This window comes from Microtus ochrogaster, chromosome 4 (genome assembly GCF_000317375.1).
Source record: "Microtus ochrogaster isolate Prairie Vole_2 chromosome 4, MicOch1.0, whole genome shotgun sequence".
NCBI classification, from domain to species: domain Eukaryota; kingdom Metazoa; phylum Chordata; class Mammalia; order Rodentia; family Cricetidae; genus Microtus; species Microtus ochrogaster.
This window is the reverse complement of record NC_022011.1, coordinates 49,975,348-49,990,052: the sequence shown is the minus strand read 5'-3', so window position 1 is coordinate 49,990,052 and position 14,705 is coordinate 49,975,348. Positions and strand designations below refer to the sequence as shown.

The 14,705-nt window shown below is 52.9% G+C and overlaps 1 protein-coding gene across 3 annotated transcripts in view; it reads right to left on the bottom strand.

Moving 5' to 3' along the window:
• The window catches only part of Sardh (sarcosine dehydrogenase), a 57,076-nt gene that overhangs the window by 39,013 nt on the left and 3,358 nt on the right, over positions 1 to 14,705 (bottom strand). For all 3 annotated transcript variants that reach the window (XM_013346054.2, XM_013346053.2, XM_005346216.2), the window contains 9 exons: positions 13,992 to 14,346; positions 12,492 to 12,670; positions 11,177 to 11,356; positions 9,519 to 9,642; positions 9,270 to 9,370; positions 5,953 to 6,057; positions 4,772 to 4,901; positions 753 to 839; positions 464 to 554 (listed from right to left, as the gene is read on the bottom strand). In XM_013346054.2, the coding sequence (XP_013201508.1) occupies positions 464 to 554; positions 753 to 839; positions 4,772 to 4,901; positions 5,953 to 6,057; positions 9,270 to 9,370; positions 9,519 to 9,642; positions 11,177 to 11,356; positions 12,492 to 12,670; positions 13,992 to 14,325 (1,331 nt within the window). In that variant the 5' untranslated portion in view covers positions 14,326 to 14,346. The remainder of the gene's footprint in view (positions 1 to 463; positions 555 to 752; positions 840 to 4,771; positions 4,902 to 5,952; positions 6,058 to 9,269; positions 9,371 to 9,518; positions 9,643 to 11,176; positions 11,357 to 12,491; positions 12,671 to 13,991; positions 14,347 to 14,705) is intronic.

Genomic DNA, 14,705 nt, shown 5'->3' with positions numbered 1-14,705 from the left:
CCCAGAGCTTACTCATAGACTCAAGTCACCCTCTGTACCCACACCAGCCTGTCCATGCTGACTGTCCTGCATCACGGGGCAGAGCCTGCTCAGTGTTGACTGAGCCCGACTCATGTCTGGCCACCAGACAAAGAGCCCAGCTCCTGGTCCTAACGATGGTCCCAGCTGGGATCTTTTCCCTAGCCTCTGTCTCCCCATCTGTGCAGCAAACTGATAGATTCTGCTGATGAGGACAGTGGGTCAGGCAGGACCTAGGCCAGGAGATCCTGGACTCCGCAGAGGCTGTGGCCTGCCAAACCTAGGTGCTCCTCCTGATACCTCCCACCAACCACTGCCTTCTTCCTCCCACCCTTGTTGCCCCACTTTCAAGAGATCATCTGGATTTCAAGAAAGGTTCCTTGCTAAAATAGCACTCACCCCCCCCCCCCGCTGCCCTCTCTCTAGCTCCAGCCGCCACACTTGCCTGATGTCATAGCTGTACATGTCCTTCTCCGGGCGCCCGTGGACAATCCAGTTGGCCAGCTCGTGCCCACAGCCACCACCCAGCATCATGCCTGGCGAGGTGGGAATGCAGGGCTACAGTCTTCTCCGCACGCCCTCCACACCCAACTTTACACACCCATCTCCATGGAATCCCCCCCCCCCGTCCCATTCTCACACCTGGGTGTAGAGGGTGGCAGGCCTTCCAGCAGGACTGAACCCTGCACCACAGGCCTCCCCATCTCCACACCACCTGTCAGGTCCCCCCTCACCTGCACTGTTGAAGCCACAGCCAAGGAAGAATCCACGGAGCTCAGGAGCCTCCCCCATCAGGGGCTTGTGGTCGGGTGTGAAGGATTCTAAAAAGAAGGAAGGCCTCAGACTCCTTGAGACCTCAGGCCCTTGGGGTAGGGTATCCTAGGACAGCAGGGATGGGAAAGTGGTCCTTGGATGCCTCTTTTGTTGAAATCCTTTATCCTTATGATCCAAGACAATACTGTTTCCTCCTGGGAGCCCCCCTGGTTGGTCCTGTCCTTGTTTCCCTAAGCACTTCCCCTGGGACCTGCCAGCTCTGCCCCATGGGCTCAGATTCATCTCAAGAACATCGTCATTGCTCCACCAACAAGGGGCCTTCTTTGACCAGCACAGTGCTGCAACGCCCCTCACTGAGCCACCATCTTCCTGTGTCATTGCCTGCTGGATATTAAGGGCAAGGACCAGCCTTGCTAAAGGCCATGGACTCAGGCTCAGCATAGAGGTTAGCCAGGTTCTCAATGTGTGCTCTTAATTAGTGAACACATTTTCCTTGCAGCCAGGGTGCCTCAGAGATCAGGGGACATTGTGGTCACAGTCAAGGATTCATCCCTGCTTGACTCCTCAGGCAAGTCATCCTGCCTCTCTGTGACAGTTTCCTCTGTTGATCAATCAGGGTTCCAGTACTGACTCCATAAGGCTGGGTTATCATACACACATTTGTATTTCACCAGAACTATCTCAACAGTCAAGACAGAACAGAACTCAATCTACCCGGAAGAACTGGTCGGACAGCAAGACAGACAGAATCCAAACAGCCAAATAAGCAAAAATGAAGGTGTCTCATAGAAGGTGCCCCCAAAGTAACCTCAATGTTCCCACAGTCTTGCATGGCATGAACCATTACCGCCCAGTGTTTTATCACAGGAGAGGAAAATGTCTGGATAGGTCTGCTGTGCATCATTCGCTCAGCAAAGCTGCCCGGATCCATCCAATCCCAGGTAGAAGTTGCAGGTCCATCCTCTCCCCAGAGGGTGATGAGAGACTGATGGGCACAGTGTCTGAGCTGAGGGGCAACCGATTGGGGCGCAAGAGGAAGCTTTCAAACAGTAGGAAGCTGCTGGCACAGCAGAGGGCAATGGCAGAGGAGACAGGGCCAAGCGACCGAGCACTTGTCCCTTAGAAGGGCACACCCCCACTTGTCCCACAGGAAGGCCCATCCCCAAAATCAGTGCCAAAGTGTGTAAGGCTAAAGCCAGATATTGTATTGAACAACAAGAAACAGTCCTGAAACAGGCTATGAGAGGCCGAAACAGAGGCTCTCCTGATCCACCACACCACACACACTGGCCAAATAGGAGCTCAGCCTTTTCTCATGGTTCCACAGTAGCCCTGGGTGCTCAGAGGGACTTGGCATTGGAATGAGTATCCTGAGGGAGGGCTCGAAGCTGACAGACCTGGAGGAGCCGAGTATGGTGAAGTTCACGGTGATGCTACACTGGAGAACCAACGGGGAAGGGGAAGAATTTGGCCTGCAGGGCCAACTGCCTTTTACCCTTCTACTAGAAGACCTCACAGAGGGGAAGAAGGCCTGGGATGGAGCTCAGGTGACTCTCCAGGGTCCTGTGTGAGGCTAGGCTGTATGAGTGAGGGTGGGGGCCGTCATCTGGGTAGGACCAGAGCGGCTGGAGAAGGCGACAGGAGCCATGTCCAGGTCTAAAAAGATAAGAGAGGGGTCTCAAGCAGATTTGTCAGCGCTGGGGATGGAACTTAGGTAAGGAGGCAGGTGTAGAGTGCAGGGTCCCTTAGATTTTGAACATAAACAAGACTGAGAAACTTAAGGACACTGGAGCTCCTAGCAGCGTGAATGGAAGGACTTGACTTTGCCACCCCACCTTGTCTCTGAGCTCTCAGACAGCCTAGGTCTATGAGCTCTGTCTGCCCCTAGCCAAAGTCTGGGGTTGGGACATCTCTAAATTTTGGAGGCCCAAATCTCTGAGCTGTCTGGCAAGGAGAAAAGCTATCCATCCCTAACCCCTATCCCCAAACCTACCCCCGCTGCTAAGAGACCAGACCCAAGCCGCCTTCCCAAGGATACTTTCCCCAAAATAGGGCCCCATGGGGAGTGACAGCTTCCAGGCTAATTAGACAAAGAGAGCCGCCGGGGACATTCATGCCCTTGGGAGTCTTCCTGTGTTTCTCGCCATCGGTCCCACTCTGGCTGAGCAGGGACGTGAGTCACAGCCCTCGCCCACGTCCCAGATCAGGCATGCTCTCGGTCTGCTCACAGAGGCTAGCAGCTGACTCCATCTGGCCTCCCTGGGACTGCACCCGGTGCCACAGCCTTCCTCGTCAGCCACACATATGCACACAGACTTCCTCGGCTCTGTAGCCACCAAGCATGCCCAGACAGTGAGAGCCGGCCTCCACAGAGGGCCAGAGCACCCGCCATCTCTCCTGTCCCGTGGAAAACCCTTAGCCTCCTGGCTCCCTGATGTCCCCTTCCATCCATAAGGCTTCACTGTCAGTGACTGGCTTGGCCCCAGCCTGTGACTTCTCAGTCCCATGTCACCTCTGCTGACTGGTGTTCTGTTTCTGCCTCCCAGGACACACGCTGTGGTGCCCAGAGGCTCCCAGCCTACTACTCAGTCTGTGGAGCTGAAGACAGTCTCCTTCTGGGCTATCCTGTATCTTTCTGAGCTTGATTCTCAAGGAACCTGAACTGGAGGACTGTTTACACTGTAGGAAACACACCTTGAGATTCTGTCGAGACCACGTTTCCACCCTGTGTGTGGTTTTTATCTCAGCCCAGCGCTGGCTGGCTCTGATGTCTGATGCTGACCTTCAACTTGGCAGGATCTAGAATCACCCAGGAGGTTAGCCTCTCAACTGCGAAGAATCTTCTAGATTAGGTCAGCCTTGAGGCATGCCGGGAGCAGACTTAGGCTAGCTAAGGCAGGAAGATCCATGCTGGAAGTGGGTGACACCATTCCTTAGGCTTGGTCCAAGACTGAGCCCCAGCATGCATTTCTTTGCTTCCTGACTATGGATGCAATGTGACCATCTGATCCAAGCTCCCCATCCAGGACTTCTCTGCCATGATGGGCTGTGCCCTTGAACTGTGAGCCAAAAAATAAACCCTTTCTCTTGTTAGGATATTTTGCCATGGTAACGAGAAAAGTAACTAAGAGAGGCTCCTTCCCCTCGGCAGCCCAGCCTGTGTCTCCCCTTCCAGGTTGGCAATCCTCACCCAAGAAAAGGGTGGACTTTGGCCAGTGAGTATGCAAGCCCTAGGTGTGTGGGGCTGCTGGGCTGTTCCACACTTATCTCCAAGGCACAGCTGCCTGAATCTCACACTATCAGAGTCGATCAGCATGGACCTACTTTCCAGCCTGGCCTCTTTCCTAGGATCCTCTGCTGGGAGCCCTGCACCCTCATTCTGGGGCGGAGCCTGGGGTGCCCTGTGAACAGTGGCTACTCTGTAGATAACCTACAGGGAGAGGGCCTGGAAGCTAAACTTACTCTTCTTAGCCTCCTGGAGAACAGAGAGGAGGCAGGCGCTTCGGAACCCCTCGCCAGGAATCTCTTCATGCCCAGCTCATCTCTAACCTTACAGCATTCTGGCCACCCAAGAACAAGGGGTGAGGCCGGTGGTTGGGGACCCTGACCAGGGAAGTGAGAATTGGGGTGGGTGCAAAGCTGGGTGCCCCACCAAGTGATCACTGTCCTAGAGACGGCCCGTCTTCCTGTGCTCACTCTGACTCACACAGTGCCAGGACGGGTACCACATTCCCATTTTACAGATGGAAACCCTGTGATCTGGGGATAAAGGGGGTCTAGAGTCTCAGTGTTGGGGTCAGAGGCTTCATGGGCTGCCTGCCCAGGGATACATTGCTGCCCTTGCTAGCTTGGATTTTCTCCCAGAGACGAAATAAAGCAAAGCTAAGTTCAAGTAACAGGAGGCAGGTCATCCTCAGGAAGGCAGTCATCCAGAGGGACTCAAGGATGTCTCTGTTCCAGCCTTAGCATTCCTGCTCACCAGGGCCACAGACAGTGGACTTGATCCCTGTCTTCTCCAGCACGGGGACACGGTTAATGGCACCTTCGATGTGCTGGGTGAACACATCCCAGTCCAGGTCAAAGAGGCCAAAGGCAAATTTGTCTGATACCTGCAAAGGCATCAGGAGAAATCCATCAGTCCACCATGAGAAAAGTGCCCATCCATTCCAGGTTCACCTCTGACACAGCTCCAGCCCTGAGGCAGGTAGGGCACGTGACTGACTTCACCAGGTCACGTGAGACAGATGACAGGACACCCCTGTGGGCTCTCCCATGCCCGTTCTTTCTCGTTCCACCTTCACCTAGCTTCCCTGGACTGTTTCTGTGGTCTCCAATTGGGCTCTAACCTCTAACCTGTTCTCTCAAACCATGCAGGAGCCTCCCATGGCTCCCAGTTACCTACCACAACCCCCCAAAACCTTCCATGCATCTGCCCTCCCTACTGTTCCCCTGTGTTTGGCCTTTTGACCTCCCTTCTGCTTTTAAGAAGGGCAAGCTAAGCCAGTCATGGTGGCACACCCCTTTAATCCCAGCACTCAAAAGGCAGAGGCAGGGGGATCTTAGAGTTCAAGTCCAGCCTGGTCTACAGAGTGAGTTCCAGAACAGCCAGAGCTATACAGTGAGACCCTTTCTCAAGAGGGGGTGGGGTAAGCTGGAGCTGCTTCTAGGCCTCCAACACAACCTGGGCAATGGGCCATCCTGTCCACCTGTACCTACAACCTGACCCCCAGTATCTATGGATGATTCATAGACTGCTAACTATATTTGGGGGTGCAGGCACCACCCACATTGCATTACTTACCTCTTAGCTTTTTGTTTGTGACTTCCCACCTCCAGACATCTTGAGACGGGGGCTATTATCTAGTCTCCCCGGCACTTTTCAGAAATAAAGGGGCTTTGGTGCAAAGTGGCCATCTGATCGTCATTTATGGCCATGTGGATGAGACAGCTGTGTGATACCCTGAACTCTCCTCCAGCCCAGAGGCCCCACTGTGGCCCTGGGGAGACCTGTATCCTTGCTACTGGCAGACCAAACACTGGGATCTTTGCAAGCTCCTCATGCTGAGGTGGGCAGCCATCCCACCCCAGCTTCTGTGTACCTGAGTGCCAGCTCTCAGAAGCACCTCTGTTTCTCCACCATGGGGCCCTTGGGGGTCTTACCTCCTCCCAAAAGATGGGGTTGGCCTCATAACCACCCACAGATAAGGCATCGCCCTGCAGGCGGAGGTAGACAGAAGCATCGTGATCTCGGACATTGGGCATGTTCTGTAAGACAGAGCAGAGAAGCCCCAGGCATCAAGCGGACCTGACTCCCATGCCCTGAGGCAGGCCCTGCTCTGGGGAGACCTGTGGCACCTTCTCCCGCACTGGAGACAAGCAGGGAAGGAAACAGGCAGAGACAGGCAGGAACCTTTTGCAGCAGCCCTGTTCATTTGTGAGCAGTGATCAAAACGGCCAAGTTAAGGACCACTTTTGGAAGCTCGGTGATGCTTTCAGTCACCAAATACTGCTTTAAAATAGCACCGGTTAGCTCTGCCAGGACCACCTCCAACACTAATGCGCTCAGAGCACTATAGCACAGGATCGTGGAGACCCCTGGTGGCCAGGGACGTCCACGTTCCTGTCCCAGCAAGACAGTTCCCACCTCAGTACTGACTCTCCCCATAGGTCCCTACAACTCTGAGGATACAGCAAGTGCTCAGCTCAGCACACACATGTCCACCCAGCAACTCCTATGTAGAGATACATACAGGAGTCCACCCTACTCTTAGTGAGCAGTATGGCCCTACTCCCATTTTATCCCAACTTCTGACCTCAATTTATTCTCCCCCAGCTGCATCAAACCCTACTGGCTGCTTCCTCTTGAAAGTTGGCCTGATTACTCCTGTTTTTCTTAGTCCCTCTGAGGCAGCAGCTGGCTAGGTGACTCCAGGCTCCTCTGTCACCATGGTCACAACTGCCTCATAGCTCCTGCCAGACCTTGCTCCATTCACCGCTTGCTCTGTCTCAGCACAACCCCATGCACAACTATTACCCTTGCTGAAGGAAAGGAAACAAAGGGTTGATAATGTGGCTCAGTGGGTACAGCGCTTGTCAGCAAGTCTGAAATCCTGGATTCCGTGCCCAGCACTGCACCAACTAGGTGTGGTGGAACACAGAATGGTCGGGAGTTCCAGGTTGTCCTCGGCTACAAAATCAGTCCAAAAGGAGCCTGAGCTACAAAGAGAGGGGATGGGAGGGGAATAGGAAAACAGGAAGAAGGAGGACAAGGAGGATGAGCAGAAAGAAGAGGAGGAGAGGAGAGAAAGATGGCCCATTGAGGTGGCTCACTGAATAAAGGGACTTGCCACCAAGCCTGATGACCTGAGTTTGATATTAGGTACCCACATGGTAGAACTCCATAAACTGTTCCCTATAGCATACATTCTCTCTCTCTCTCTCTCTCTCTCTCTCTCTCTCTCTCTCTCTCTCTCTCTCACACACACACACACACACACACACACACACACACGCATGCGCACACGCACACACACATATGTAATGAATCAGAATAATGATTTCACTCTTCTAGGCTGGAGATGGGAAGAAGGGAAGAGTCTGGTTTCAGACCCACAGCCTCTACAAGGAGGGCTAGGGCCTGGGAATTCTCTTACCATACCAGACTGTACCAGGCACAGTCTTGAACTCTGGAAGCTAGTGGTCCTATCCATGTGCTCTTATACCTAGAGGCACACAGGGACCCTGAGTGACTATATATAATACCTGTAGCTTCCCCCTGACTTTGACATTCCTGGGAGGGGGATGGCCAACTGCAGTCCATCCTACTGCTTCCCAAAAGGAGGACTTTGTCAGGCACCAAGAGAAACCAGCTGGGACTGAGGAGTGGTGCCCCCCAGTGGACACCCTGTGGCTACCCTCTCTGCAGTCTCGGTGTATGACATACCCTTTGCCCGCCTTTATGTGGCTCTTCTGGATCCCTTCATGGTCAGAGAGTGACCCCTGGTGGCTGCCTGGGGAGTGGGTTCTCCCCACAGTTCTGAGCTTCAGGGGTCAGCATGGCTATTTCTTGCTCCCCTAATATAGTACAAAGTAGGTGTCTCTGTGAATAAGGACCTACTGTGTGTTTGGGGGAGTCACCCTGGGTTTGTGGCAGGAACCCACCAGACCCAGGCTTTTGCTATACTGTAAAACATTTTTTTCACACTGTAAAACAGCCAGGCTTGGCATCTTGAAGGCAGGAGGGCAGCCAAATTCATGTAGGGTGAGGGAGGCAGGCCCCAGGGGTGAGGCTGGAGAAAGGGGGGGTGTCCAGGTGTCCAAGACTCTCATCGCTGGTCCATAAACCAGAGCAGTCTGGCCTTTCACACTCTCCTCACCCCAAAGCCTATGGCTCAGTTCCCTGAACTGTCCGTCAAAACCAAATGCCATGCCCTTTGTGATGGACCTTCTCCATCACCCTCAAACCCCCACTGAGGTATGGCCTCCTCCCTCTCCAGGTAGCCCCCCAAAAATCAAGCTGGTCCTCCAATCTTGGTTAGAGACATCAAGCATACCATATCCAGCCACATTTGATTGACCTAAGTGAAGTCAGTTGAGTATGGTCCATTGGGACAGGATCTACTCAGAGCCCTAGAACCCCCGGGGGGTTCCCTTCCAGAACCCTTTGCAGTTTCTCTGGGGGGTTCTCCTTTGCTTGCATGATCCCCCTTTACTCTTCATGTAAAAACTGGGCCTTTCTCTGTTTTAGTTCCGCCTCCTGGAGCAGAAAGATGAAGGAAGCCCCTCCAGTCAGTGTTGGCTGCAGAGAGGACTAGATTCCCGTGGTAAAGAAGATTTAGCAAGTGGATGGACAAAGGAAGAATAGAGGAAGGGAAAAGTGAATGGAGAGAAGGAGGGGTGGAGCATGGGTAGGGGAATGGATGGAAGGCGTTAAAGAAGAAGGGATGGGGGCTGGCAAGATGGCTCAGAGGTTAGGAGCACTGACTGCTCTTCCAGAGATCCCGAGTCCAATTCCCAGCAACCACATGGTTGCAGGACAGTCAGTGACAAGGTGTCAGAAAACCACCAGCCACCAGCATAGGAAGCAGAGCAGAGTAGATCAAGAGAGGGGAGAGCGGGAGGCTTTTAACTCCAGGTGCCTGCAGGCGCACCAGGCCTGGGTTTCCCTTAGCAGAGGCCCCCCGAGAGGTACTGAGTGCCAGGAACCAGCATCCTCTGAACAAAGCCCTGGCTATCAGATGAGATATCAAAGACAAACCAGGCCCTGGAATCCAAGATAGGCCACACCATCAAATCCACTGTGCCAACTTTGCCAACTCATGTAAGTCTGCCAGCACCCAGAGGTCTCCCTTGCACGGAAGAAGTGCCTAAGCCTGAGGACCGCGTCATTTGTCTGCACCCCAGCTAGGTAGGTTTTAGGGCAAAGTCCTTGACCTCAGCCGCCCTCCCACTGCAGAGAACCCGGCACCGCTGATTACCTGGATGCCTTCAATGCGCTCAGTAACAACATAGGCATGGTGCATGGCCACCAGTGGTACCTTCACACCAGCCATCTGGCCCACGGTGCTCGCCCACACTCCTGGGAACAGAATGGAACAGACTCAGCTGCCACTCGAGTGGGCACAGGACATTCCTCAGCATTCCTGCCTGTCCTGACCTCCCAGCCCAGAAAGGGGTGGGACCAGAGCTGCAGGGCGGGGGGGGGGGCCTGAGGAGTACCATCCCACCTGCACAGTTGACCACGCAGGGTGTCTGGATGGAGCCATGCTCTGTCTCCACGGCTGCCACCCGCCGCACTCCAAAGTCATCCACCCGCGTGCGGATGCCAGTCACTGGGCAGTTTTCGATGACCTGAGGTGGGGGAAAACAGCACCTAAAGTCATGTGGAGATTCCTGAAGACCTGACCTCCATCCCTGACCTACTGGATGGGACCAGGAATGCTGCTTCTGTGAGGGACACGTCCTGATTCTATTTCCCTCATTTGGTCAGAGAAAGGGAAGCCACATCACAAAAAAGCAGAACCCACGTCCTTCCTTGGTTGGAAAACTTGTGCAGATATAGGAGGGGTGAGGGCACTCATTCGGAATAAGATAGTAGCTGGCTGTTTTGCAGTAGGTAAGATTCATTTGCGAAATGGGAATATGTTTGTACATCACTCTGGATTTTTTTTAAGTCATAAAATGATGTGTCTGTTTATGCCTTCATGGAAATACTTGAAGAGAAACACACCAAAATGCCCACAGTCCTGCCTGACGTTTTTACTGCTTTTTTTTTTTTTTGCTTATTTATCTTTGTGTGTGTGTGTAGTGTGTGGTGTGTGGTTGTGTGTGCATGTGTTATATATATGTGGTGTTGTATGCGTGTGTTATGTCTGATGTTTGGGTGTGCATACATATGTCATGTGTGATGTCTGGGTGTGCATGCCTGTACACAGGTGCAGGTGCATGCACTGTGCTAGTTATTAACTGTCAACTTGAACTAATCTAGAATCACCGTGGAAGAATCTTAACTGAGGAATTATCTAGATCATGTTGGCCTATGAATGCGTCTGTGGAGAAATGTGTTGATTATCAATTGATCCAGCCCACTGTAGGCAGCACCATCCCCTGGGCTAAGTCTGGACCACATGAGTGAAGAAAGATAGCTGGGCTAGTTAGCAGGTAACACGGGTATGCTCATCCTTCTCTGCTCCTATCGGTGGGATAGGATTAGGCTAACGGCTTGAGTTCCCATCTTTACTCCTCAGTGATAGACCATATCCTGGCTGTAAGCCCAGTCAACCCTTTCCTCCCCTAAGTTATTTTTTGTAGGTGTGTTTCATCACAGCCACAAACATGAATGTGGGATATGCAGACACATTTGGAGGTCAGAGGACAGAGGACATGGGTGTCCTCCTCATCACCCTCTGCCTTGTTCCCTTGGGATAGGACCTCTCACTGAACCTGGGGCTCGCTGTGTCCACTAGGACGGCAGACAGGAAACCCAGCGAGCTTCCTAACTACCCTCCCCAGTGCTGAGGTTACAGTCACCCATCACATGAATGCGGGAAGTACAAGCAAAGCCCTCAAGCTCAAGATCAAATACTTTTATCTGGTGAGCATACCCCTGTCATCATTTTGAGTTTCTCTACCGCAAGTGTAGTCTGGGGCAAATGAAGACAAAATGGTAAGAATGGACCCAGAGATTTCCTGTGACGGAGTGGGATCCTTGAGTGAAGGGGGTGAGAATGCAGATGTCTGGACAGAATGGACCCCAAGGCTGAGAGGTTCCAACAGGCCCAGGACCACGGATCAGGCCAAGGATGGAGCCTGTTCCAGGTCTCGGGATTTGGAGGGAAAGGGGGTGGGCTCAAAGAAAAGACTCAGAATTGGTAGTGATGGGTACCTGAGCTCCTCGAGCCACTGCTGCCCTGGTGAGGGTGGTGCAGGTGCCAGCAGGGTCCATGGTACCGTCCTTTGGCACATACAGGGTCCCATAGAGGTCGTCCACGTTCATCAGTGGATACAGATCCTTCGTCTCCGCTGGGCTCAGCACATGGGACTCTACCCCATAGGCCTTGCCTAACTAGAGGGATGCAGAAGAAAATACCCGAGCTCATGAAAAGCAGGTCTTTAGGCCACTCATCCCACCTGGGGCCCCAGGTTCAACCCCAACTCTGCTGCCTCTAGAAGTCTGAGCAGGTCTCCATGCCCAGAGGACCCTTTGGGTCTGCTCCAGCAGGAGGGTGAAGGGGTGGAGCCGGTACAGGCAGGGTCTGAAGCCACATCCCTTTGGCTCTAGTATCTGCTGGAGTGCAGCTTTGTGACGGGTTTGGAGAGACTGAACATCTCCTCCCAGAAATGGGCTAAAAGAAATTAGGGCAGTTGATGAAGAGCTTAGACAAGAGCAAGGCAAGCTACAAATTGCTTGGTGTGACATAATAAAATTAAAATGACCCTCAGTCTCATATTTCAGGTTTGAGAATTAGGTTTCCAAGTTTCCTCCCCAAGAAACACCAACAAGATCCTGCCTTGATGGCACTGTCAAACAGACCATACCTCATATGTAACTAACCAAAGGCAGCCAATCCAAAGGAGGCTATGACCTATTTAACAGGGCTCCACCTGACTGGTGATGAGATTCTCTAAGAATATTTTTCTTTTTGAGACAGGGTCTCATGTAGCCCAGGCTGGTCACAAACGATATAGCCAAGAATGACCTTAAGCTACTGATCTTTCTGATGAGGTAAGAAGCATGCAGCCCTATCCCAGGATTCGGATTCCTTCATAGGTAAAACTCAGTAACTCTGCATGGCTCTACATTCAAGATCCGAGAACAGGTGAGCCGCCCTATCATTTTATTCAGAGTTGTGGGTGTGCACACTAAGCAAGCACTCTATCAGCTGAGCCCCTTCCCCCACACTCCCCAGGAATCTTGAATGAGGAGTGTGGTCACACCTCTCCACCCAGGTAGCCCAGCCAGCAAAGAGCAGTGATAGGGTTTGAACCCAGATCAGCAGGCACTTGTCTCCAGTGTTAAGGGATTATTGCATGCACTCACTGTTGGGGCTTCCTCCCCCTCGCTGTACCCCCCAACAAAGAATACAGCATCTAGGTGAGCTCCCAAAAGGCACACCCCCCACCTTTCCCCCAGGGAATCCGGTCACCCACCCGAGCCCCCTGCAGAGAGCATGCCCTGCTTTCCCTAGGAGCATACCCACCGACATGAGCCTCTTGTACTCATCCAGGCGCTGACGGTTGGAGGCGATGAAGAGGCCACCGTTCTGGATCCAGCCTGTGTGCATCCCAGTCTCCTCCTCCAGATCATGGCTCACCACTTGCCGTGTGTGGGCCAGAAGCTCTACCTCCACATCACTGGGCCGCAGCTGCCACAATAAACCTGACCCAGAAAAGGGCACCGTTAGTCCCCTGCAGGGTGGCATCACATCCACTTCTGCCAGACAAATAATGGGCAGAAACGAGGAACCCAGGGAGGCTGAGTAGGACAGAGCCTGCCACAGCTGGAGGTTAGGGCTATTCTGGGGCAGCTCCAAGCAACAATATCCAAGCCTCCCATTAACAAGTGCCATCTGCGTGCCAGGCCTGGTGCAGAGTCTAGCCTAGGGTGACCTCAAGAGTCCTCAGCAGCTCCTGAGAAGCCTAGGGCTAGCCTCAAACTTGCTATGTAGCCAAGAACAAACTGGAATTCTTCCTGTCTCTTGCTGCCAAGAACTGACATGATAGGCCTAAGCTACCAAACCTGACTTTGAGAGGTTACAGGTCAACTTCCTAGGCAGCCAATAGTTGAGTTCAAAGTCACAGAACAGATGAATGCTAGACAGAAAACTGACTGGAGGGAAGTAGGAAAAGACAAGATCTCCTGAGTAAATTGGGAGCATGGGGACCTTGGGAGAGGGTTGAAGGGGAGGGGAGAGGCAGGGAAGGGAGCAGAGAAAATGTAGAGTTCAATAAAAATCAATAAAAAGAAAAAAGAAGAAGAAAGAAAAAAGAAAGAAAGAAAAAAGAAAGGAAGGAAGGAAGGAAGAAAGAAAGAAAGAAAGAAAGAAAAAAGAAAGAAAAAAGAAAGAAAGAAAGAAAGAAAGAAAGAAAGAAAGAAAGAAAGAAAGAAAGAAAAAACTGACTGGACCCAGATAACCCAGTTTTCCTAAGACTATGACTACTACTTTCAACAGCAGGGGCTGTATATGCCAGAAACGAGGCTGTTGTGACGTGGACGGGCAGAGGTGACAGCCCAGCTGAACCTGGCCTTGGGAGATGGGCTGAGGGCTCAGAGCAGTGGGCCTCTTGACAGCAGCCGAGGTACAAGTGTCACCACCACACCAAATTGGCAGCTGTGCGCCAGCACGCCACTGGTTAAAAGGGTTGAGGGCATGCAAACTGTGGGTGCTCAGTTGTCACAGGGTCAGTAGGAAAGTTCCACACAAAATGTAGCCCCTGCCATGCGGGTCCAGCCATTCTCCAGCAGGCATGCCTCCACCTGGTACCTTTCTCTGGGGAGGGGCTCCTGCTTTCGGTACAGACAGCTGCCTGGGCCCAGCTTCACCCCGACCCGGAGGGCCACAGGCAGTGCCTATGCTCTCCCTGGCACAGCTCTTCGGAGAAAAGAGTCTGGCTGGCCTGCCACCCCAACCATACTCTGCGGCCCCTCCCAGACTGACCCCAGCTGTGTTCCGCCTACCCGCCAGCACCCAGGCTCCCACCTGCTGTGTGCCAGGTGGTCCCCGAGGTCAGTCGCTCTCTCTCCAGCAGCACTGCTCGGCCTACACCCAGTTTGGCCAAGTGGTACAGGGTCTGGCAGCCCAAGCTGCCCCCGCCAATGACCACAACATCGGCTGAGCTAGGCAGGGGCTGGCTTGGTCCTTGGGTCACCACCGAGGAACCTTGTGCCTCCTCCTTCAGGGTCCGCTGGTATGGAACATTCTTCTCAGTAGTGGGCCGGGCATCCCTGGCTAGGGGCTGCAGCCCCAGGTTCCGAACAGATCTCCCTTGAGGACAGGTGGCAGCCACGCGTAGGGCTCGGCTCAGCGAAGCCATGGGGACTTAATGCTTCTGTACCTTAAGGAGCCAATAAGAGAATCAGGCCGGATGGGGTGCAGTGCAGACTCTGTAGGGCTGGACTATGTGCATGTCCATTACCTGGAGCTCCCATACTTGGCCTTCTTTCTGCTGCTTCCCCATGGTATATACTCACTTAGTCATTCATTCATTCACCCATATATTCTGTCATCTACTCACCTATTCACTAATGCACTCACTCATCCACCCATTCATGCACTCACTCATTCACTCACTCATTCACTCACACATTCACTCACACATTCACTCACTCACTAACCCACTCACTCACTCATCCACTCGCCCATTCACTCATTCACTCATTCATTCACTCACCCATTCACTCACTCACTCACCCA